This window comes from Lynx canadensis, chromosome A1, assembly GCF_007474595.2.
Source record: "Lynx canadensis isolate LIC74 chromosome A1, mLynCan4.pri.v2, whole genome shotgun sequence".
In the NCBI taxonomy this organism is placed as follows: Eukaryota; Metazoa; Chordata; class Mammalia; order Carnivora; family Felidae; genus Lynx; species Lynx canadensis.
The window spans coordinates 67645422-67670456 of record NC_044303.2 but is presented as its reverse complement, the minus strand read 5'-3'; the positions used below and the strand labels follow the sequence as shown (position 1 = coordinate 67670456).

General features: G+C 37.4%; 1 protein-coding gene across 1 annotated transcript in view; it reads left to right on the top strand.

Moving 5' to 3' along the window:
• UGGT2 (UDP-glucose glycoprotein glucosyltransferase 2) overlaps positions 1–25035 on the top strand; it is a 126464-nt gene that overhangs the window by 75633 nt on the left and 25796 nt on the right. The window contains 6 exon segments of the mRNA XM_032593625.1: positions 4374–4476; positions 6868–6947; positions 13165–13348; positions 18894–19052; positions 19405–19490; positions 21166–21250. Coding sequence (XP_032449516.1) covers positions 4374–4476; positions 6868–6947; positions 13165–13348; positions 18894–19052; positions 19405–19490; positions 21166–21250 — 697 coding nt within the window.

The following is a 25035-nucleotide window of genomic DNA, read 5'->3' as shown; positions in this document are numbered from 1 at the left end:
AAACTAAACTGAGATGAATACCTTAACATAGACTCATGATGGCTGAGAGTACCTTGTAAGTTTTCTGATTTTATGGTAGATGCACTCTTACATTGCTCATGTGTACTACTAGATGGTAATACGTGCTGTAGCTCCAGGAAGTCTGACTTTCAAGAGGTCTTTACACATGTGCAGTTGTATACTCAGGGAAAATAACTTTCTAAAGAAAGGAGCACTGTTGGGAAGGAAGTTTTATTTTTTTATTTTTTTTTTCAGATAACTAAGATTCAATACTTTTAAGTGTTTATTATTATTTTAGATAGCACAAGAGCTGGGGAGAGGGACAGAGGGAGAGAGAGAAAGAATCTTAAGCAGACTCCACAGTGAGCGTGGAGCCTGACACGGGGCTCAATCCCACTACCCCGGGATCATGATCTGAGCCTAAATCAAGAATCAAATGCTCAACCGACTGAGCCACCCAGGTGCCCCTCTTTTCTACAGGAATTCTTTTTACAAACTTCTTTGACTTCTAAATGCCATGTGCTGAAATAATTTAACACAAATTACTCAAAACCATCACTGTAAACATTAGTCACTAGACTGCTCTGTTAAGCTATATTGTACTTAGGAATTTTGATTTGTTTGGAACTTATTTACTCCCGTATTAAATGTCTGAAACAATTGATTTTTATAGTTTATTGTCGGTTAGTTTCAGCTCCCTTTCTCTAACTTTCAATTTGTCTAACTTTCAAATCTCAATGCATCTGTTGCTTTTAAGCCTGCTGCCTTATTTTATATAGACAGAAGGTATGATGTGACTTTCTGATACTGGTTTGCAATTCTCCAATTTTTTCTGTTATTTATAAAAATGTATAAATGGATATGCAGTATGTACATATTGATGTGCATCTCTGTTTATACAGTAATACCTAATGCCTGCCTTCTATAACATGCAGATAAGATAATTTGCCATTTTCTGAGTTCATGTATATACTTTAGGCATTTAACTTTTGTTTTCTATGTGCTTACCCGTGCTGATAAATTCATCTGGGTCAACATTGGTTGTGTAGCATAGCATGAGCTTTCTTGTCCAAAAAACCCAGTTTTTGAATCCCAGTCTATCATGGCCCTGTGACTTCTCATAGCTTCAGTTTCTTAATCTATAAAATGCGGGTGTGGAGTCCTACCCTTCCGGGGTTTTATGAGACTCAGGCCTACTGCCGTGAATATAATAAACATTTAATGCATTGCAGCTATTATGTGTATTTGTTACACAAATAATGACACTTGGAAATAAGAGAAAGAAGATTAGACCTGAAAGTTAAACCATAAAATCAACTCCTCTTAATCTGGGGAGAGATGTGAATACCTACCTTAAGTAGGATCCAGGTCAGCAAAACTTAATGATAACCTAAGTGAAGGTATTAATTTAATGAAGGAAGAATGACTTTGTTGGATTTTGTGTTGGAAGCCTAGGAAAGGTAGAGAGAAGCACATTAGCAATGCTGGACTGTACAAGCAGGGCTTAATCAGAGCAGTTGGAATGCTGTTAATGTGTGTGTGTGTGTGTGTGTGTGTGTGTGTGCGCGCACGCACACACGTGCATGTGTGCGTGTGCACGCATGTGCGCATACACATGTGGAGGTTGTGTAGATGAGAACTCGTTATTCATTTATAAAAGAATTGTTGTAGGGTTCGACCTTACACAATTGTAGGAGCTGGTTAAGCAGTCCCTCTGAGGCTATTGATACTGGAGCTTAGAGCTCACAATGCAGGCAGGAAGGAAAGGAGGTTGCAGGGCGGATGGCCGTTCTTTCTGCCTGCCATGAGCACACCCCAAGTTTCACTGTAAGCTTTCCAGTTTACATGGTTCACGAAGTCCACGATGGAAACAGAGGAGTTGTTCAGGTGAAATGTAACTGTATTTATTTATTTTTATTATTATTATTTTTAATATGAAATTTATTGTCAAATTGGTTTCCATACAACACCCAGTGCTCATTCCAACAGGTGCCCTCCTTAATACCCATCTCCCACCCCCCATCAACCCTCGAAATGTAACTGTTTTTAGAAGAGGGAGGACAAAGAAATTCTCTGAGAAATCTTTGCGGAGGGAATACTATAGAACGAATAGTGTCTTCAACATCTTTTTTTTTTTTTTTAATTTTTTTTTTCAACGTTTATTTATTTTTGGGACAGAGAGAGACAGAGCATGAACGGGGGAGGGGCAGAGAGAGAGGGAGACACAGAATCGGAAACAGGCTCCAGGCTCTGAGCCATCAGCCCAGAGCCTGACGCGGGGCTCGAACTCACCGACCGCGAGATCGTGACCTGGCTGAAGTCCGACGCTTAACCGACTGCGCCACCCAGGCGCCCCTTCAACATCTTTTAAGATGGGTGACTTGACCTGTCTTTATATACAAACTAATAACATCATAACAGACTTAATTCAGTAGAACATCTGTTCATGGAATGGATATGATATTGGCTGAGCATTTTCCTGCTGCAGTGGCCTGTTTAAAATGTGCTTAGTTTATCCCTAAGACTTGAAGGCCTGCACATACCTACCTCAAGCCAACCTTCATGGCTCTCTTTGACGTAAGCTTTTAATAATTATTGACTGTCAGTGTACTTGACATCATTCTTCCTGGCTAATGGCATAAAGTGTAACACTAGTTTCTTGGCAATTGAATACACATCCATTGCCTTAAAAAGGTGGTGTAGGTGGAATTAGCATCTTTTTGTTAATATTGTATGGGAAAAAAGATGTGCTGCTTCCATTCTTGGATTAGTCAATGTAATACCTACTAATAGGCTCAGGATTTTGCTCAGAAAATGGTCATGAGTCTACATCAATGCATGTAGAAATAGATGATGGGGAGGGACTGTTGGATTCGGATACAGACAGCCTCACAGAATCGGCAGTCGTCTGAGTAAACAGATGCCTGCTTTTAGCCACCATAACAGCACATACAGAAAATACAAGTTTTGAGTAACACTACAAGTATAGCAATAATTGGTAAAATTGTCACCAACATAACTAAAGTAATTAACCACTGTAGATAGTCTCTTCAGTTTTAAAACATCTGATTTGTGGGGCACCTGGGTGGTGCAGTCGGTTAAGCGTCCGACTTCAGCCAGGTCACGATCTCGCGGTCCGGGAGTTCGAGCCCCGCGTCAGGCTCTGGGCTGATGGCTCGGAGCCTGGAGCCTGTTTCCGATTCTGTGTCTCCCTCTCTCTCTGCCCTTCCCCCGTTCATGCTCTGTCTCTCTCTGTCCCAAAAATAAATAAAAATCGTTGAAAAAAAAATTAAAAAAAAAAAAAAAACAAAACATCTGATTTGTAGTCCTTATTTCTAGTAATAGTTCCGTAGCAGGATATGTTGTCTGATTCTGTCACTCCTATTTTTCACAAAATTAAATCATGTCAACTTCATATAAAATAAAATATCTTTCATTTCTTTGTCAAAGGACCCATATTTGAAGTGACTTTTACGTTAACTTTTATTGCTGAGAAATTCATCCCTTCACTGCAAAAAGTCTAGATATTTATAGTCTTTCTGCACCAAAGAAGACTATATCCCTGTAATTTTACAGGGATACATTTTGATTTGGTAACCTTCATCCCTTTGTAATACATAAAATATAATTCATACATCTCAAAAAACTGACTTCCTGTATTATTACAGTGTTAAAACAGTAATTCAATTGAATATTCTGTACTTTTAGTCAAGTATATACTTTTAACTTTGAATTACGTTAAATATAAAATTTATTATCTTTCACTGGCCTCTTCTGTGCTATGTGTTCCTTGTAAAGATGAGTCCATCTTCCAACTTAGAACTTAGTTCAGTGAAAGAAACAAGCAGGAAGACTGAGAGGAGGAGCTCGGGAGAAGGTGCCTGGGGCCAAAAATAAGTATGATAAATTTGGGCTTTTACCTCCTGAACTTTCCTGTTACATGATATATTGGAGTTTTTTAAATACTAAATTCAAAAAAACTACTGAACAGTTAATTTTATTCTCAAATCTGAAAAAATATATTCAACCAACACAAAAGTAACCTGGTTTTATTTTTTATGTTGTATGGTCCATGAGAATTTGGGGGAGGTTAAAGTTAGAGTTTTCACTGTAATAGTATTGTTCTTTGAAGAGTTTTTAAAAATCACTCATTCATAAGTTCTTATTTTCTCTGTTTCCTTCCAGTTTTGTAGTTTATTGAACACAAACATGAGGCTTTTAAATTTGCATTTTCATCTGTGAAATAACCAGGTTTTTTTAATCTAGTGAGAAAGAGAACAATTTATAAGAATGTATATAGCTGAGATTAAGGTTTATTAGATAATTAAAGAGATTTAACTCATCCCCTTTCATCTTATTTTCTATTTTCGTAGCATTATAAAGATAAAGCCTCAAGAGAATGGTATGTTCTTTGATGTCATTGCTATTGTTGATCCATTGACAAGAGAGGCACAGAAGATGGCCCAGTTATTGATTGTGAGATATTTTTATTCTGTATTCTATATATGTCATTTTATTATATACTTTTGTTTTGAAATTTATCATTAATCTGTCAGGTCTGTTTTCAAGTATAGTGTTTATGTCCTCTTGATTCTTTATTCTGTGTAACTTTTTAATCATATTTCAATGTAGAAAATGGAGTGGTGTAAGGCTGTGCACGAGGTGTATGGCAGGCCCAAGGTTCGGTGTTGCTGTGGACTTAATTGTTGTCTCCACCTCCCCTGAAATTTATATGGTGAAACCCTACCCTTCCTGTGACTGTGTTTGGAAATGGGGCCTTTAGGGGGTAATTAAGGTTAAATGAGATTTTACAGTTTGGGCCCTAATCCAATAGGATTTATATCCTTACAGAAGAGGAAGAGAGAGAGCTCTCTTTCTCGCCTCACACACACACACACACACACAAAGCAGAGGTCATGTGAGCACGTGGCAACATGGTGGCTGCCTCCAAGGCAGGAAGAGGGCTTTCACCAGAAACGGAATCAGCCGGCCTCTTGATTGAAAATTCGTAAATTTCTGTTGTTTAAGCCACCCAGTCTGTGGTATTCTGTGGCAGCATTCTGAGCTAACTAACACACGGTCTTCCTGTCTTCACCCTGTCTCGAGTTCTGAAGAAATGGCTTCTGGAGAAGCCGATGGTATAATAAGTAACAATAGCCAAACAGGTGAGTGAAGGTTAGATTCAGGAAGTTTGGCCAAAGTAACAGAACCTTCAAGACTGGAGTTTATTTCTCTCATCTCACAGCAGCCTGGAGTGGCTAAGGCGGCCCCACGGTGTGAGGACTTGGCCAGCCTTTGTGTGGTAGTTCAGTCTTCCTCCTGAAGCGGCTGGTGTCTCATGGCCTGAGATCCAGTCAGGCTCCTCTGACCCACCTCTGTGTTCCTGTGAGCTGGAAGGGGAGAGCAAGGGCGTACCCATCCAGTCTTGTCTCACTGACGAGAGCCCTGCATGAGGCTCTGCGCTGACAGCATGGAGCCTGCTTGGGATTCTGTCCCTCTTGCCCCCCCTCCCGCTTGTGTTTTCTCTCTCTCTCTCTCTCTCTCTCTCTCTCTCTCTCTCTCTCTCTCTCTCTCAAAATAAATAAATTTAAAAGAAAACAGTAATCAATCATTGTATCTGTAAGGCATGGAGCTAATATGATGCATTTTAGTGTATAAATACCTATTCCTACAGAGTCATTATTCAGAAAAAAAAAACATTGCTTACCTCCGAAGTTTTTATGTAAAGGTAGAATTTAGGAATAAAATAGGAATTTAAATGGAAATATAAAATATGGGATTGGATCCCAGTTTATGTGATTGGAAATAATAACATGTTTCCTTCTGAGCACCTCAGCACTTCATATAATTTATTATTTCTTACCATAAGGAAAATTTATGCTATAAAACATAATTTATTGGAAGAAATGGATAGTTTCTCATTGAACACTTGAGAAAAACAGTGCCTCAGTGACCTCTGTTGTAGCAAATATGAGGAATGATAGAATAGGAAATAGGGCTCTGAAATCCTTAGTCTGTCCTGATTCCTTCTCAAGCCTGTTCTTTCCTGTTCTATGTGGCTTTTCTCATCCTTCTGTCTTTCTCTATGTCCTCTGTTGACTAATATCTTTCAAATCTGCACTGACTTGCCTTCTAGAGGTAGGGACTACCAAAATTAATAATTCTTCTACATCATATGCCCCAGGAAAAGAGACAGTATTTCCTCCGTATGTAGCTAGGAACTTCCTACATCTCTACCACGTGGGCAGAATTCCAAATGGACTGGGGCACCCTGGCCATTGTTGCCGTGAGGACAGCACTTTGTATTCACATGTCATAGTTCCAGCAATTATTTTACTTGTTCTTCAATACTAAGGAAATATGGAGACCATGAAAGAAAGTCACATTAGGCAAAAGGGAGGCTGCGTAACTCTTGAGCAATGAAATCAACTGTCTGGATTCAAATCTGACCCTGGCCATGATTTATTGTGTGATCTTGGGTGAATTACTACTACATTTCTCTGTGGCTCAGCTGTGAAGGTGGTCGCCTCTAAAGGCTGTTGTGAGGATCACATGAGATAATGAATATCAAGTGTGAACGCAGGGCACCTGAGTAGCTCAGTCAGTTAAGTGTCAGACTTTGGCTCAGGTCATGATTTTTTGGGTTGTGAGTTCAAGTGCTGCATCAGGTTCACTGCTGTCATCACAGAGCCTTCTTCAGATCCTCTGTTCCTGTCTCTTTCTGCCTCTTTGCCACCCCTTCTCTCTCAAAAATAAATAAAACATTTTTTAAAGGTGTGAACACAGTGCCTGGTGCATAGTAAAGGCCTAATAAATGTTAGATATTAAGATTATTTAATATAAAATATGGGAATTTTTTTCTAACAGGTACTTGGCAAGATTATCAACATGAAGATAAAGTTGTTCATGAACTGTAGGGGTAAGCTTTCAGAAGCCCCTTTAACGAGGTGAGTCTGAGTGAACATAATTTCATTTCAAAAGGTTTGCAGATGCTAAGACTAAAAGAAAGAACCATAATTACTGGGTCTGTTTTTTTTTTCTTCACAAGATGGTTAACTGAAAAAAGATCAGAAGACCAAAGATAATTTATTAACCTTAATGGGCGCAAAATTATAATAACCAGTAAAATTGATCTGACATAATTTCAGTATTTACATGGATTTATGTTTGTCCATGGGTATTTTTGAAAGTGTGATATAGAAATACCTATATAAAGTTGAATTAAACCATTTTTGTTTTTGTATACTGTCAGTACTTCAGAGCTGAATTGTCAAAATGAACTTTATGATATTGTCTCATTTCTTATTCAGAAGTATTGAGATGTAATTAGTGTAGAATAATCTTTTAATAATACAGAAAATGTTTATTATATGCAATTAAAAATTTTTATATATAATTTATTGTCAAGTTAGTTAACATACAGTATATATGGTGTGCTCTTGGTTTGGGGGGTAGATTCCTATGATTCATCGCTTACATACAACACCCAGTGCTCATCCCAACAAGTGTCCTCCTCAATGCCTATCACCCATTTCTCCCCCTTCTCCATCCCCTCTGTCAACCCTCAGTTTGTTCTCCACATTCAAGAGTCTCTTATGGTTTGCCTCCCTCTCTGTTTGAAACTATTTTTTCCCTTTCCTTCTCCCATGGTCCTCCATTAAGTTTCTCAAGTTCCATATATGAGTGAAAACATATGATATCTGTCTTTCTCTGACTGACTTATGTCACTTAGCATAATACCCTCCACTTCCATCCACATTGTTGCAAATGGCAGGATTTCATTCTTTCTTATTGCCAAGTAGTATTCCATTGTATATATAAAACACATCTTTATCCATTCATCAGTTGATAGACATTTGGGTTCTTTCCATGATTTGGCTATTATTGAAAGCACTGCTATAAACATTGGGGTACATGTACCCTTTTGAATCAGCACTCCTGTATTGATTCATGCAGGATCAATTGCTGGGTTGTAGGGTAATTCTATTTTTAATTTTTTAAGGAACCTCCACACTGTTTTCCAGAGTGGCTTCACTAGTTTGCATTCCCACCAACAGTGCAAGAGGATTCCCGTTTCTCCACATCCTCACCAGCATCTGTTGTTTCCTGAGTTGTTAATTTTAGCCACTCTTACTGGTGTGAGGTGGTATCTCACTGTGGTTTTAATTTGTATTTCCCTGATGATGAGTGATGTTGAGCATCTTTTCATGTGTCTGTTGGCTCTCTGGATATCTTCTTTGGAAAAGTGTCTGTTCATGTTTTCTTCCCATTTCTTCACTGGATAATTTGTTTTTCGGGTGTTGAGTTTGGTAAGTTTAATCCTTTATCTGATATGTCATTTGCAAATATCTTCCCCCATTCCATTGGTTGCCTTTTAGTTTTGTTGTTTCCTTTGCAGTGCAAAAGGATGAGGGATGCAGTGCAAAAGGATGAGGTCCCAATAGTACAGTTTTGCTTTTATTTCCCTTGCCTTTGGAGACAAGAAGTTGCTGCAGCTGAGGTCAAAGAGATTGTTTTTCTTCTCTGGGGTTTTGATGGTTTCCTGTCTCACATTTAGGTCTTTCATCTATTTTGAGTTTATTTTTGTGTATGGTGTCAGAAAGTCGTCCAGTTTCATTCTCCCAGCACCATTTGCTAAAGAGACTGTCTCTTTTCCATTGGATACTCTTTCCTGCTTTGTCAAAGATTAGTTGGCTATACATTTGTGGGTCCAATTCCAGGTTCTTCATTCCATTGGTCTATGTTTCTGTTCTTGTACCAGTACCATGGGGTTCTATCCTTCAAGAAGAGCTAAAAATTATAAATGTTTATGCTCTCAACTTGGCAGCACCCAAATACATAAATCAGTTAATCACAAACACAAGCAATCTTATTGATAGGAATACTGTAATTGCAGGGGACTTTGATACTCCACTTACAACAATGGACAGATAATCTAGGCAAAAAATCAATAAAGAAACAATGGCCTTGTATGGTACACTGGACCAGATGGATTTGACAGATAGATTCAGAACTTTTCATCCAAAAGCAGCAGAGTATACATTCTTCTAGAGTGTACATGGAACATTCTCCAAGATAGATCACATGCTGGGTCACAAAACAGTCCTCAAACATATAAAAGAATTGAGATCATACCATGCATATTTTCCGATCACAACAGTATGAAACTTGAAATCAGCCACAGAAAAAAAAATTGGAAAGCCTCCAAATGCATGGAGGTTAAAGAACATCCTACTAAAGAATGAATGGGTCAACCAGGCAATTAAAGGAGAAATTAAAAAAATACATGGAAACAAGTGAAAATGAAGACACGACAGTCCAAACCCCTTGGGACGCAGCAAAGGCAGTCTTAAGAGGAAAATACATTGCAATCCAGACCTATCTCAAGAAACAAGAAAAATCCCAAATACAAAATCTAACAGCATTACTAGAGGAACTAGAAGCAGAACAGCAAAGAAATCCCAAAGCCAGCAGAAGAATAGAAATAGTAAACATTAGAGCAGAAATAAACAATATAGAATCAAAAAAAAAAAAAAGTAGAACAGATCAATGAATCTAGGAGCTGGTTTTTTGAAAAAACAGACAAAATTGATAAACTCCTAGCCAGACTTCTCAAAAAGAGGACCCAAATAGATAAAATCACCAATAAAAAGAGGATAGGTCACAACCAACACCACAGAAATACAAACAATTATCAGAGAATACTATGAAAATTATGTGCCAACAAACTGGACAACCTGGAAGAAATGGACAAATTAGACACCTACACACTACTAAAACTCAAATGGGAAGAAATAGAAAATTTAAACGGACCAATAACTGGCAGAAAAATTGAATCCGTTATCAAAAATCTCCCAATAAGTAAGAGTCCTGGGCCAGATGGCTTCCCAGGGGAATTCTACCAGACATTTAAAGCAGAGTTAATGCCTATCCTTCTCAAGCTGTTCCAAAAATAGAAATGGGAGGAAAGTTTCCAGACTCATTGTATGAAGCCAGCATTACCTTGATTTGCAAACCAGAGACTCCACTAAAAAGGAGAATTACATGTCAATATCCCTGACGAACATTGGATGCACAAATTCTCAACAAGATACTAGAAAATCAAATTCAACAGTATACCAAAAGAGTTATTCACCATGATCAAGTGGGATTCATTCTTGGGCTGTAGGGCTGGTTCAGTGTTCAAAAATCTATCAGTGTGATACATCACATTAATAGAAGAAAGAATAAGAACTGTATGGTCCTATCTTGGATGGTGAAAGCATTTGACAAAATACAGCATCCTTTCTTCATGAAACCCTCAAGAAAGTCGGGATAGAAGGAACATACCCAAACATCATAGAAGCCATATATGAAAGGCCCACAGCTAATATCATCCTCAATGGGGGAAAACTGAGAGCTTTCCCCCTGAGATCAGGAACGCAACAGTGATGTCCACTCTCAGTTGTTTAACATAGTGTTGGGAGTCCTCGCCTCAGCAATAAGACAATAAAATGAAATAAAAGGCATCCAAATTGGCAAGAAGAAGTCAGACTTTCACTTTTTGTAGATGACATGGTACTCTACATGGAAAACTGGAAAGACTTCACCAAAAAGTTGCTAGAACTGATACATGAATTCAGCAAAGTTTCAGGATACAAAATCAGTGTACATAAATCAGTTGTCTTTCTATACACCAGTAATGAAGCAACAGAAAGAGAAATCAAGACATTGATCCCATTTACAATTGCACCAAGAACTGTAAAATACCAAGGAATAAATCTAACCAAAGATGTAAAAGATCTGTATGCTGAAAACTATAGAAAACTTATGAAGGAAATTGAAGAAGACACAAATGGAAAAATATTCAATGCTCATGGATTGGAAGAACAAATATTGTTAAAATGTCATTACTACCCAAAGCAATCTACACGTTCAGTGCAATCCCACTCCAAATTGCCCTGGCATTCTTCTGAAAGCTAGAGCAAACAATCCTAAGATTTGTATGGAATCACAAAAGACCCTGAATAGCCAAAGTTATGATGAAAAAGAAAACCAGAGCGGGAAGCATCACAATCCCAGACTTTAGCCTCTACTACAAGGCTGTAATCATCAAGACAGTGTGGTACTGGCACAAGAACAGATGCAAATATTTCACATTAAAACTGTTATGTTGAAATAACATGGTCTCTAAAGTGGGGACAAAAATTTATCTGTCTTCCCCTTTCTGGGTCAGGGTCACTATCATTTTGAGCCACCCTTTCTGATAGGAATATGCAGGATCTTTCAGTTGTCACGGGGCAAAAAAAAAAAAAAAAAAAAAAAAAAAAAAAAAAAAAAAAAAAAAAAAGCCTTGTCAATGTGTTATGCAAACACAAGACAGAAAAGTTACATTCGGTTAGTCCCTTATTTACTTATCGAATTGTATTTGTTGTAATTGATAAACATAGGTTATTGCCTTGAGCAGATATTTTAAACATGGCAAATACTTTTAATACAGTATTTGGAAAGCAATAAAATGGGAAATGTAAGGAATTAAGATAAAAATTTAGGGTACATTCATTCCTTTCCTGAGACTCATGTCCTCATATCTCATTCACTTTTCATACTTCTCATTTATCTTGTGTATTTCAAATTTTATTATGTCCCTCTAAATCCAAACAAAAGGTTTCATCTTATTTTAGCCACTAATGGAGAGAGGTCAGTTAGCTCCATGAGTACAGAATTTTTATTCACATGACTAGAGATGCTCTCCATAGTATCTCTATAAAGAGTAAGAATAATGAACATAAGGAAGCATAATCCATTAGGAAGGAAAGAACTTGATCTCTCTAAGGTGAAATGACCCTTAATGTACCAGACAGATGCTTTGAGCAGTTAATAATGCTGCACAACACAAAGACTTTGAAACTGGTTTGGAACTATGGACTCAACAGAGTATTATTTACTCAGTAGCATCTACCAAGAAAACTAGATGACACATTGGTCCCCAAGCCCTTTGCTTTAGAATACTGTCCCTTCCTTCTCAGACGTGGCACAGGTTGTGGGCAGCCTGCTGTGTCTCCCACGTGTCCCAGCCTTCCTGTGGGGTAGAGGAAGGGGTGCTGAATCTCCTCTTGGCTAATCCTCCCTTTCTGTTGGAACCCACACTTGCTTTGCCACATAGCTCCTTTGTTCCATGTCTTTGACCTCCCTGCCGACCTCCCTGCCAACCCTTTTCTTTCCGTCCTGAGAGTTTACTCAATTTAAGAAGAGAAATAAAAAGGGGCGCCTGGGTGGCTCAGTCGGTTAAGCATCCAACTTCGGCTCAGGTCATGATCTCGCAGTTCGTGAGTTCAAGCCCCGTGTCAGGCTGGGTGCTGACAGCTCAGAGCCTGGAGCCTGTTTCGGATTCTGTGTCTCCCTCTCTCTCTCTCTGACCCTCCCCCGTTCATGCTCTGTCTCTCTCTGTCTCAAAAATAAATAAACGTTAAAAAAAATTTTTTTTAAAGAAAAATAAATTGCTCTCTTAGTAACCTCTCCTCAGGAGCCCAGACTTTTTCTCCTCTTCTGCATTCTTTCTCTTCTCAGCTTCTTCAGGGATGGCTCATAACCCCTGTTCACCCCTCATTCACCTTGTACCTCCCCCTGCACCTTGCATTTCCCAACACAGAGCTTGATCCCACAACCCTGGGATCATATCTGAGCTGAAGTCAAGAGTCAGATACTCAACTGACTGAGCCACCCAGGTGCCCCAGTCCTATTTGTTTTTAATTGAACTTTCATCAGAATTTTAGCTTGAATTTTATTTGCTTTCTGGTTATCATTTCTCCTCATACAATTAGTGGTGCCAACATTTAATAAAATGGCTGACAAATGGTCAAATCTGAAGAAGGATCAGTGAGCAAATACAGCTCATAATACTAGACCCCACATAAGTCGGTATATCCTAAAAGCATTCTAACCATGTTCATTAAGAAATAATTAACAAGGATATATGATATATACAATCTTGTAATAGATGACAGTGTAAACAGACTGTTTACCATTTATAAGCATCAACCGTTCTGCAGTTACAGTGTGTTTTAGTCTTTTTAATTTGAGACTTTTTGGTCATGTTTGTAAGTGATTTTCAGTTTTTAAATATTTTAGAAGAAATTTCAGTTTTGGTCATAGTATGTATTTTTATTTATGTTCTGTTGACAGCTTTTATCGTTTTGTTCTGGAGCCAGAACTGATGTTAGTGGGTAATGACATTACTGGACCAGTGGCAAAATTCTTGGATATCCCTGAAGCGCCCCTTCTAACCCTCAACATGATTACTCCTGAAGGCTGGTTGGTTGAAACAGTACACAGCAATTGTGACCTTGATAATATTCACCTCAAGGATGTAAGTTGTCCTGTAAAGTTGTATAAGATAAGAGGAATAAGGTACATTCTTGTCAGCCACTGTAATTGTAAGCAATGACTGATCGTGCCATGGCTGCTCCCAGAATTTTCTTCCTTATGGTTCTAGGTCCTGATCCAGTCTTTCCTTTGATTTTTGAGTTTGCTTAATTTACAAATTCACCTTCTCTAGTTTTCCAGGTTCCTAGGTACTCTTACCTTCTTTGTTGCCTCAGACCCCTACTTCACAGGTGCTCCTCTAAGATGAACGACGTAGGAAATATGGAGTTGGATGACTTAGGACAACACCGTGAATACCTATTTTGCCCCTCAGAGAAACTGCATGGCCAGAGAAAGCAGCCCGAACGAGATTAGGGTAGAAAGCAGCCCAAACGAGATTAGGGTAGAAAGCAGGGAACAGGGCGCTCTCAAAACTGCAGACTGGGTGCACTGCTTCCCACCTGCCCCCTACACTCCCTACCCTACCTCTGCCCACCCTCTGGCCCCACCCCCTGCACCCCCACCCTGTGATCCTTCTCCAGGAAATGTCCAGCCTTCTCTTCCCCACCTATTACATTCTGCCCAGGGCCCACAAAAGGGGAGGAGACTATTTTAAAATACACTCGGTCTTTCAAAAAATTGGATTCAGAAGTCAGAACTGATTCGTGGCTAATGACATTACTGGACCAGTGGCAGAATTCTTGGATATCACTGAAGCACCCCAAAATACTCCTAAAAACAGAAGCATTTTAGGAGAGCTTACCTAGAGAATAGGTATCCAGAGAAGGGAGCAAATCCCTCCTTCTTAGTGTCTTCCCTCTTGGCTTGGTTCTGCGTAGCCCTGACCTGTTTTCCAGCTCTGAGTGTGGCAGCTTCTTGTAGCTACTGCTTTAACCTAGGCTGTGAACATTTTACCGCTGATAAAATGGTTAAGATTGTTCATCATATTTGTTTCTCATGTGTTACCTTTGTCTAAAGACTTCCCTTCCAGGGTTTCTTCAGATCCAGTTGTGAATAGATTGTGTGGTTTCCCATCACTTCCGGGGAACACACCCACTGCTGTCAGCCTCAGCCACCCAGAGAAGGACCTAAAACCCTGCCATAGCCATCACCAATAATCAGTCCTTCAAATATCGGGAAAGAATAGAAAGGCAGCAAAATAACATAATCCAGGAGAGAAAATTCAGAAATGAGTTTGTCAAAACGTAAAAAGCAATCCTGTTTTCTCTGTGATCAGCCAGCTCTCTTAAAGGATTGTCTAGATTCTCCATTAAGAGAGTTCAGTGATCTATACCAATAAGATGAGTTTATAAGTTCCAACCCAAATGCTAAAGAGTTTGAGGTGGGAGAATTAACACGGCTTAGAAAAGATTTAAAGTGAATCTGTGGTAAAAAGTTAAGCAGCTATTAATTAATGGAGATTAACTACACATTGTTGTGACTAGTGGATACAGCAGTGTCTTTTTAGAAGCTATTAATAAATATACAATGTATATATATTTATATTAAAATATATATTAAAAATTATACAAAGAGCCAGCCAGATGCTTCTAGAAGCTATTTAAATGAACAATAGTTACATTTATTTTAGAAGACTAAAATAAAGAGAAATCGTTTTTTCTGACTTCATAGATTATATGAATAAACCGAAGGAAATTACAAATTCTCGGGGCTATGAAAGTTAACTACTTGTAAGTCTCTTCTCTCCCGCTATGTTCTGTACATACTTCCAGTATGACCCGCAACAATCCTAGAAGAATCTGAAATCACAAAGTAGAGACACTTGTTGGAGTAGAGAGAAGGAGTTGCAGGTAAAAGGGAAAGTACGGCTGACAAAAATGAGGCAGATAGAGATTTGTCCCACGCGTTGGCTCGTGCAAGTACTCCTTCGCGTCTAATCCCTGGACGTTTCATAGACACCTAAAAACATTTGATGGCGTAAAACTCTCCCTCACCAGGACTTTTGTTCATGTGTTTATGACACAACCATCATTAATGCCAAAATCGAAGGTGACAGAAGTGGTTCTAGGGAAGCTTAAAGTGAGACAATCCCTCTTCCCTGGAATTTAGAAGTGGTTCTCCTCAGAGCTTGTTATTAGAACTTCATCCGAAGACACCTCAGTTATATTAAATCACAGCCTGTATCCGAAAGATACCAAAACACCTGAAACACTAGTGTATGTTTACCCCTAAAGAGAAAGTGAGGAATAAAAGATTGCTAAAGGATAGTAGGAGGTGGCTGTGTTAAAAAGGAATTCATAGACTGGGGCGCCTGGGTGGCGCAGTCGGTTAAGCGTCCGACTTCAGCCAGGTCACTATCTCGTGGTCCGTGAGTTCGAGCCCCGCGTCAGGCTCTGGGCTGATGGCTCAGAGCCCGGAGCCTGCTTCCGATTCTGTGTCTCCCTCTCTCTCTGCCCCTCCCCCGTTCATGCTCTCTCTCTGTCCCAAAAATAAATAAGCGTTGAAAAAAAAATTTAAAAAAAAAAAAAAAAGGAATTCATAGAACAATGTTATTAGCTGCCTCCGAAACAGCAGTACAGTTGACCTTTGAACAACACAGGGGCAGGGCTGCTGACACCGCCCCCCCCACCCTGCCCCCGACACACACACACACACACACACACACACACACACACACACACACAGTCAAAAATCTGCATATAACTTTGACTCCTGCCCAAAACTTAACTACTAATAGCCTACTGTTGACGAGAAGCCTTACTTCACATAAGCAATCAACACATATTTTTTGTATGTCGTATATATTGTACTTTTCATAAATTACTAATTTTTAAAATTCTTTTTTTATAATAGGAAATTTTATTTCAATATTTATCTTTAACACTATTGTAGTGGTTTTTAAAAACATGGATGTAAATTTTTTTTCATTTAAATCCAGGTTTGTTAACATATAGTGTAATAATTTCAGGAATAGAATTCAGTGATTCATCACTTACGTATAGCACCCAAGTAAGCTGGAGAAGAAAAACCTGATTAAGAAAATTATACAGGAGAGGACATGCTTTTCCAGTACTGTACTGTATTTATAAAAAAAGAATCCATATGTAAGTGGAACCGTGCGGTTCAAACCCATGTTGTTCAAAGGCCAGCTGTAATTTAATTTTTTCCAAATTTTTACTTAAATTCTAGTTAGTTAACATATAATGTAATTTTAGTTTCAGGAGTAAAATTCAGTGATTCATCACTTACATATAACACCCAGTGCTCATAGTAACAAGAAGGGTCAGCTGTAATTTAGATGTCCATTGCCAGTGTAATTGTGAAAGAATTCATATTTTACTACCATAGATAATTGTTAATAAATCCAAATGATAATCTTTATAATTAAACTTATATTTTTTAAAGGAAGAAGCTAACTTCCTTACTATTTAGCCACAGAACAATAAACACTTATATTTAGAAATATTAATATGCACCCAAAGTTATATTTGTAAGGTATTAAATTCATGTCTCATATCAATAAGCTAACATTTAGAACAGATAAGCACATAAAGGAAATGCAAACATCACAAAAGACCACAAACTCCTGTCCTTGCTAAAAATAAACCTTGATAATAGAAACCAATTTAACTTAAATTACCTTAATGAAATTATTTGAAATGAACTTATAATATTCACTAGAAACAACTCTTTGAAAAATGGATTGTCTGTTTTTGGTGTTGTAGTTTGAGGAAGTCCGTAGAATTGATGTCTGTTATCCAAATCTATAGGGACAAGAGAAAGTTTCACATTAATGTATTATAAAATAAAAGTATTACTGGTCTCAAACTGATGTGTATTTGGACTTTGCCCTAATATGTAACTCCTAAAGAAAAATATTTCAGCTTCGTGACCACTGTGAGGTACAGTTCCTCGTCTGTAAAGTTCTGTGATTTTGTTTTGACTTCACTCTTCTCCCCTCCTGAGACCGTCTCCTGTGAATGTTTCCTTGCACACGTGGTGCTGTCAGGACTGGGGGCACACGTGCATGATGTAGGTGAAGCTCATTGCTAGACTGGTAGAAGTTCAAGTAATTCAGATCCCAGCTAACGTTGAAACAAGCACTGTTGTCAAAGAAAGTACTTATCTCTTGTTCTTAAGACCTGAACTTGAAGAGAAATGCTGCACACAAGTATTATCATTCTTTCTGTGGTGATTGTGAGGAAAAGCAGCTATCCAATAGAGAATGTTTTGAAATACTTTATATCCTAAACACACCAAAAAATAGTGTCAAAAACTCACAGCGAAATAAAATGATACCGTATAGTGAGCATCACTGTTTCATCTGCTCAACAAAATTACCAAACTATGTAAAAGTCACTTACCATTTGATTCAGCCTCATGTTTGCTTATGTTTTTCATATCAAGTAGAGAAAAAGTGTTATCCCTAAAATACATTTGCAATAGAGGGAAATCTGGAAAAAGTCTTAGATCTTTTTTTTTTTAATTTTTTTTCAATGTTTTATTTATTTTTGAGACAGAGACAGAGACAGAGCATGAGCAGGGGAGGGGCAGAGAGAGAGGGAGACATAGAATCCAAAGCAGGCTCCAGGCTCTGAGCTGTCAGCACAGAGCCCAACATCGGGCCCGAACTCACAAACCATGAGATCATGACCTGAGCTGAAGTCGGATGCTTAACCAACTGCGCCACCCAGGTGCCCAAAAGTCTTAGCTCTTTAAAAAGAGATTTGTAGAGGGGCGCCTGGGTGGCGCAGTCGGTTAAGCGTCCGACTTCAGCCAGGTCACGATCTTGCGGTCCGTGAGTTCGAGCCCCGCGTCGGGCTCTGGGCTGATGGCTCAGAGCCTGGAGCCTGTTTCCGATTCTGTGTCTCCCTCTCTCTCTGCCCCTCCCCCGTTCATGCTCTGTCTCTCTCTGTCCCAAAAATAAATAAACGTTGAAAAAAAAAAATTTAAAAAGAGATTTGTAGAGACAGGGACGTGTTCATAGAAAACTATTTAATGAAACAGCTGGTTACATTTTCTTAGAAAAAAAATTACAGAAAAGAAAAAGAAATGTGTTATGTGTAATGTTATGTGTTATGTGAATGTTAAATCTGTGGGTAATTTCTGTTTTTTTCTCTTTTCCACATTTTTATATTTGCTCAATTTTTTGATGAGCATATTTTATTTTGAGTGCAAAACAATGAAATATTAACTTTTTATATTACAAGAAAGGTGATAAGTTGGCTTTCTTGCCAGATCTGGAGGAGCTCAAGGGCTACAGCCAATGAAGCAGATTCCTTGAGTTTCCCATCTCACTCTCTGTTGAAGAGATCTGCAAATACTCCAACTTGATGACATCTTTCCTGACTGTGACATTGGTGCATATATCATGAGGTTGGAGTAGAGCTGATGTCATGGGAAAGGAGAAAAAAACTCATCATGAGTTTTGGTCTTGAAGAAATTGCCTCAACCATTAAGTCACTAGTATGAAAGACTTGAAGTTGCCCCCACAATACATTGACTGATATTAATTACGTTTATTTATTACAAAATTTATATTATGAGAATTACTAACACCAGAAATAATGACCTGTTTTCCCCCATAGATTGAGAGAACTGTCACCGCAGAATATGAGCTGGAATATCTACTACTTGAAGGACACTGCTTCGATACAGTGACAGAACAGCCTCCTCGGGGTCTGCAGTTCACACTAGGCACAAAAAGCAAACCTGTTGTGGTCGATACAATAGTGATGGCCAATCTCGTAAGTATTATCAGTACTTAATCGATTGTATGTAATTACATGTTTGGGGGAAATCCTCGAAGTTTTCCTGATAACAAGATGAAATAGATTTTATCCTGCTATTGCTGAAAAGCTCCCAGAAAACAAAATTGATCCTTAAATAAGGTAATTAAGTAAAACAAAAATGAAGGGAATCATACTTTCAGGATATATTATTCAGGCTATTGCAAAATCTCCTTTTTGTAATTCATTTATAGAATTCATCCACTCCAGTCTAGTAAACACTTTCCTGAATGATTCATGTATAATCTTTTTTGAACAATTGGAGGCTTTTAGTCCTATAACTGTGATCATATTTTTCTCATCCTAAAAGGGATATTTTCAATTAAAAGCAAATCCAGGTGCTTGGATACTGAAATTACGCCAAGGAAAATCTGAAGATATTTATCAAATAGTTGGGTGAGTTCTATAAACCACTTTAAAATTTTTGTGTAAATAAGGTTTTAATGTCTTGGATAAGAAGTGAGAGGGTGATTGATTTTTCCTGTACAAAAATTTAAAATATATTTATATTTAGGATTCCCAGGAAAATAAATATGTGTCCATTTTTAAAAAAAAAAAGTTATGCTTCTTGACATGTAGTGAATCCTTTCATTTTGCAGCAAATGGCTTTTACTGAGATACTGCGTTCTTCCAAATCTCATTGAGAATGTAAATTATTTGAATGCTCCCCTTTTTCCCTGCATTAATTCTTTCTCAGTGAAGTCCATGTCCTCTGACTGCTTGCTTAGCTTGTTCCTTTCATTGAAGCTGCTGACTGTCCTTATGTATCCAGTGACTTTTAGTTGCCTAGCATTACTTAAAGATCGAATAGTGCAGTGGCGAACATCCCAACTACCTGGGCTTTTTGGGTCTAGGATAATCATTGTACCCTCCTCAAAGGATGAGTGTATGGATCAAATGAGTTAACATCTCTATAAAGTGCTTGCGATAATACCTGAAATAGGGTAAGAGTCTTCCTCGCTACTACCTCTACTATCTGGTTGGATGGAGGGAGTTTGCTTTAGATCTTGTGTGGGTCTCGCTGCAGTGTGTGCGACCTGGCTCTACCTGCTCTTGATGGACAGTGGATTCAGTGGCTAAAGTTGCTGGTGTCCATGAGCAACATTTATGACTGGAAACTCTTGAAAATTCTAAGAAATTTGACATTACTAGCACAAAAATTGGAACCCTTTCTTTTTCCTGGTGGTAACTGTCGGGGATGGCTGTGCCTTCTACTTTGGTTTAGCCACCTCAGCTGGAGAATTGGGAGAAAAAGGGAGTCAGAGGCATGTGTCAACATACTCCTGTAACCATTCAGATTTCCATTTCAGGAAAATGTTCAGGTGTGTGTTCTAAATCTGACTAAACTCAAAGTATCTACTAATTTGACATCTGGTTGCCTTCCCTCATTGACGAAATTCAGCTTTGGTGCTTTATTGTAAATGTTTTTAACAGCATTTTTCTGTACATAGAATGATACCAAAAAAAATTTTTGGTCAGAGCTATCATACTTGATTTGTTCATGCGATTTCAAAAATTGGACAATGAAATACATTATAATATAAAACATTCAGGTCATGCAGATGAGCATAATAGACATCTTCAGTTTTATGGGTTTAATACTTCAAATTTTGCTATTTGAAAATAGCTGGTGGATATTGAAAAGTTGTTGGTGTAGAATTCCTTCGATTATGATATATAACAACTTATTTTAAAGTCTCAAAAACACTTCATATTTTAATTATCATTGCAATATACCAAAAACACCTGAAAGATTTGACTTTAGCGGTAGTCTTGGTATACTACGGCAAAGATCAGCGATAATTTGAGCTTGCTCAGTGATTAGGCAATATGGAATTTAGTGAGTTACTTTTGTACAGTTTTAATTTGTATCAAGTTAAAATTGGATAATTTTGAAAATTGTCTATTATAGCATATCTTAATTGACTATAGAAACAGCAAATATACATATACACAGTGATGTTATACTTGTGTTTATTGCAAAATGAATTTATTCTGTTATTTATACCATCATAATTACATGTCTCTTCTTGAGTTGATGATAGACATTTACAGGTTTTTCTGCTTTTAGGCATGAAGGAACTGACTCTCAACCAGACCTGGGAGATGTCATTGTTGTGATAAACAGCTTCAAGAGCAAAATACTGGAAGTGCAAGTGTGTGGGGCAGAAGCTCTTCATGGGTTTTGTTCTTAGACTAAGAATTCTCTTTTTTGTCCTTAATTGATTATTTTCAAACTAATTTTATAATTTTACTACCTAAAATGTCATACTGGAACTGTGGCATGAAAGGAAGAAGAGAGTTAAGTTCATGAAAGAAAGGCAGAGAGCTTGAAGGTAGAAGAAAAGGAAAGACTTTTTCTAAGTTAGGATGGGTCTGTCATATCTATTGTATCCATAGCCAGATAGTGTTACAAATTAGGCTCTAGAGTTGAGATCAAGAGCACAGATTGAAAAGTTAGCCCTGAAAGAAAAAGTGATGTTTCTTTCATTTACCAAAAAAAAAAAAAAAAAAAAAAGAAAGATAGAAAAATAGTTTTTAATGATGGCAAATTTATTTCTTTGGACCAATTTACCTACTTAAAACTAATAAAGATGTCGGATAAGTGTGTTTGAAACATCTTAAAAGCAATGAGGAGCTGACAGTACCAAAATAATAAGAAAAACAAGGAAATACAAAACCAAAATTATAGGGAAAATAAGAGCCTAGTGAAGTAAGCACAGAAGCTTCTCTTGTCCTGAGAACAGTTGTCCATCCTGGTACACCTGAACTATCATTTTGATTTAATTTGCAGGGTGATGGGGACAGAAAGTAAAATCCTGGACCCATATAAAGCGGGTAATCTGTTAGAAGACCCTCTCTACGATAAGCTGGCTATAGCTTCAGGGTAAGGATGAACCCTAGTAAATTATTCCACACAGTCTTTTAACCCAAATTTGTATCATGCAAGTGGTCCAGGGAACCCTGAGCCTTGGATTTGCACTAAACTAGTTCCAGATTAATGAGGTTGTACAGACATTTGGAAGAAACACGTATATATCCCTAGAATAAGATTACTATCTCCAAATACATAGAGAAAACCAACAGAAACAAACACAGAAACCAGGCACATAAACACTTCCTGTATTAGAATTATTGACACAGACTCTGAAACAACTGTGCTTACAGAGTTTAAAGAAATGAAAGACAAACTTGAAAACAGTTGCAGGGACCAAAAAACTATTAAAAAGTGTATATCTGATTTTTTTTTTAAGTAGAACTTTTAAAACTGAGTGATACAATAACCAAAATTAAGAATTCGGTGGATAACTTTTACATGTCTAAAGAGAGAATTAGTGAGCTGAAAGGCCAGAAAATATTCCAAATGTAACAGACATTTAAAAAGAGTATAGTACAGCAGAGAGCATAAAAGACATAGAGAATAGAGTGCGAAATTTGAGAGACCAGGATTGCGGTGAACCTGGCTCTGTCATTCACTAGCTGTGTGACCTTGGACAGATTGCTTAGCCTCTTTGTTTCATTTTCCTCATCTATAAATTGGGGGTAATAATACCTTACGTGTTTGTTATAAGGATAAGATAGTTCGGTTTGTAAAGTGCTTTATGAGTATTGAATAATTAACATCATTTTAAATGGAGTTCCAGACAATGATGAAAGAATAAGGTAAGTGTAACATTGTGTGTCAACTATACTCACATTAAAAAAGGAAAAAAGTATAATATTTGAAGCATTAATGGCTGAGAATTTTCATGAACTGATGGCTGTTACCAATTTGCATATTCAGAAAGTCCAGTGATTACCAAGCAAGACAATTCACACCTATGATAAAACTGCAGAAAACAAAGAGAAATCTTGAGAGAAACCAGAGGAAAAAGGAAAAATTACCTTCAAAGACCTATAGATAGTCTGACCGTTGATTTCTCAGCAATAAAAATGGAAGCCAAAAGATACTGGAATGATATTTAAAAGCACTCAGTGAAAAAAAGAATGCCAAGCTAGAATAATTTACCCTAAAAATATATCTTTCAAGAGGAGACATAAAACAAGGTATTTTCGGACAAATGGAAAAAACTGAATTTGCCACCAGCACTCTCACACTAAAGAAAGTTCTAAAAGAGGTACTTCAGGCAGGAAAAAAAAAAAATACCTCTAGTGGGACATTTGAGTTTTAAAAGATTAAAGAGAGAAGAAAATGGTAAATTATGTGGATAATTCTATGAACAGTGAATATATAAAACAAAAGTAATGTCTTAGAAGGATTTTTTTAAATATACAGAATTTAAAAATAACAATCGCATTTAAGCCATAAGATAAATAGGGTTGTTTTCAATAACATGTAAAATTCTTATATTGATCAGAGCAAGGGTAATGATTACTTTTAGGCTTTCAGGCAAATATGAGTTTAATTTCTAAGATAACCACTAAAAGAATAGAAACAAGGCATAATGTCATAATAAAAAGGAAAAATGGAATGAAATAATATAAATAGACTAAGAAAGGAAAATAAATAAAGCAGAATATATGGGATATGGAGGAGGAACAAAATAATAAGTTAGAATTTAACCCAATTACATTAAATGTAAATAGACTAAATGTTTTAATTAAAAGACAAAGGTTGTGATATTGGATTTTTTAAAATTACAACTACATGTCATTTGTGGAAAGTACACCTCATACCTAAGAATACAACTTTAGGATGAAGATGAAAATAAAATACAAGAGTGGCAAAAGTATTCTAGGCCAATACTGAGCTAAAGAAAATTGGCATAGCTCTACTAATACCAGAGATATAGGACAACAAGACAAATAACCTTACTAAGATAAAGTCATTTTACATATATAAGGCAGGAATAGAATTAGAGAAATTTATAGTTCTCTATCATGCTGGGATTTTTTTTAATGCCCATCTCTCAGTACCTGATACAATAAACTGACCAAAATATCAAGAGATAGAGATTTTAACAGATTATAAATTTTGACCTAAACACATATAGAACACAACACCCAGTAACACCAAGTGAATACTCTTTCAAATACACATAAAATTTTATAAAAATTAACTTTGCATTTAGTTGAAAAGCAAGTCTCAACAAATTTCAGAAGAATGAAATTGTACAGGGTGTATCCTCCATCTACAGTGCAGTAGAGCAGAAATTAATTTCCAAAGATAACTAGAAAATACAATGTGGTTGTAACTTCTAAGATCCAATAACAGCAGGCTACCAAACCTCACACCTTACATATTGCCTAGATTCTAAACTACTGTATCACCAAATTTTACCTTGCATCCCATATCATAACCTATTCCTTATCACCTCTGCTTTTTATCCTGTGATCAGTTATACATGTTGCTCACATTCATCTTTGATTCTCTTCCTCCTGTATTGACCTTGATTTTCTTTCTCAATAGTAACACAGTCTCTTCTTTAATACATTTCTTTCTGGTCATTTCAGAAGAAAAACCCCACAAAACCCAGACCAGCTACTTAAGATACTAACTCAACCAAGCCCTATAGGACCAGCATTCCAGGAAGTTTTATCCTAGCCCTGCAAACAAGAAAGAAAGACCATTTCTACCAGGCTGGGGGACGAGAGGACAGTTCCATCTTTGAGCTATTTTGACCATTGAAAAGCCGCTTAGGTTTTCTTGAGCTGAATTTTTGCACTCTGCCTATCGGTTCTAATTTGACTTCTTGGTCTATAGTACAGAGCAGGTTGAACTCTTTCACCATAGCCATCAAATCTTTGAGGTAATAATCATGCCCTACCTGAATCAGACCACCCACCTCGGTCCTTCTGTTGTTTTTTTAATAACACCGTTTTATCTCCTCACCATCCATCTCAGAATTATATCAAAAGACAGAAAAGGGAGAGCAGAAAAGATAAACAATGTTAAGGATCAGCCCATGAATTCCACAGCCCATGAATAGGAATTCCATAG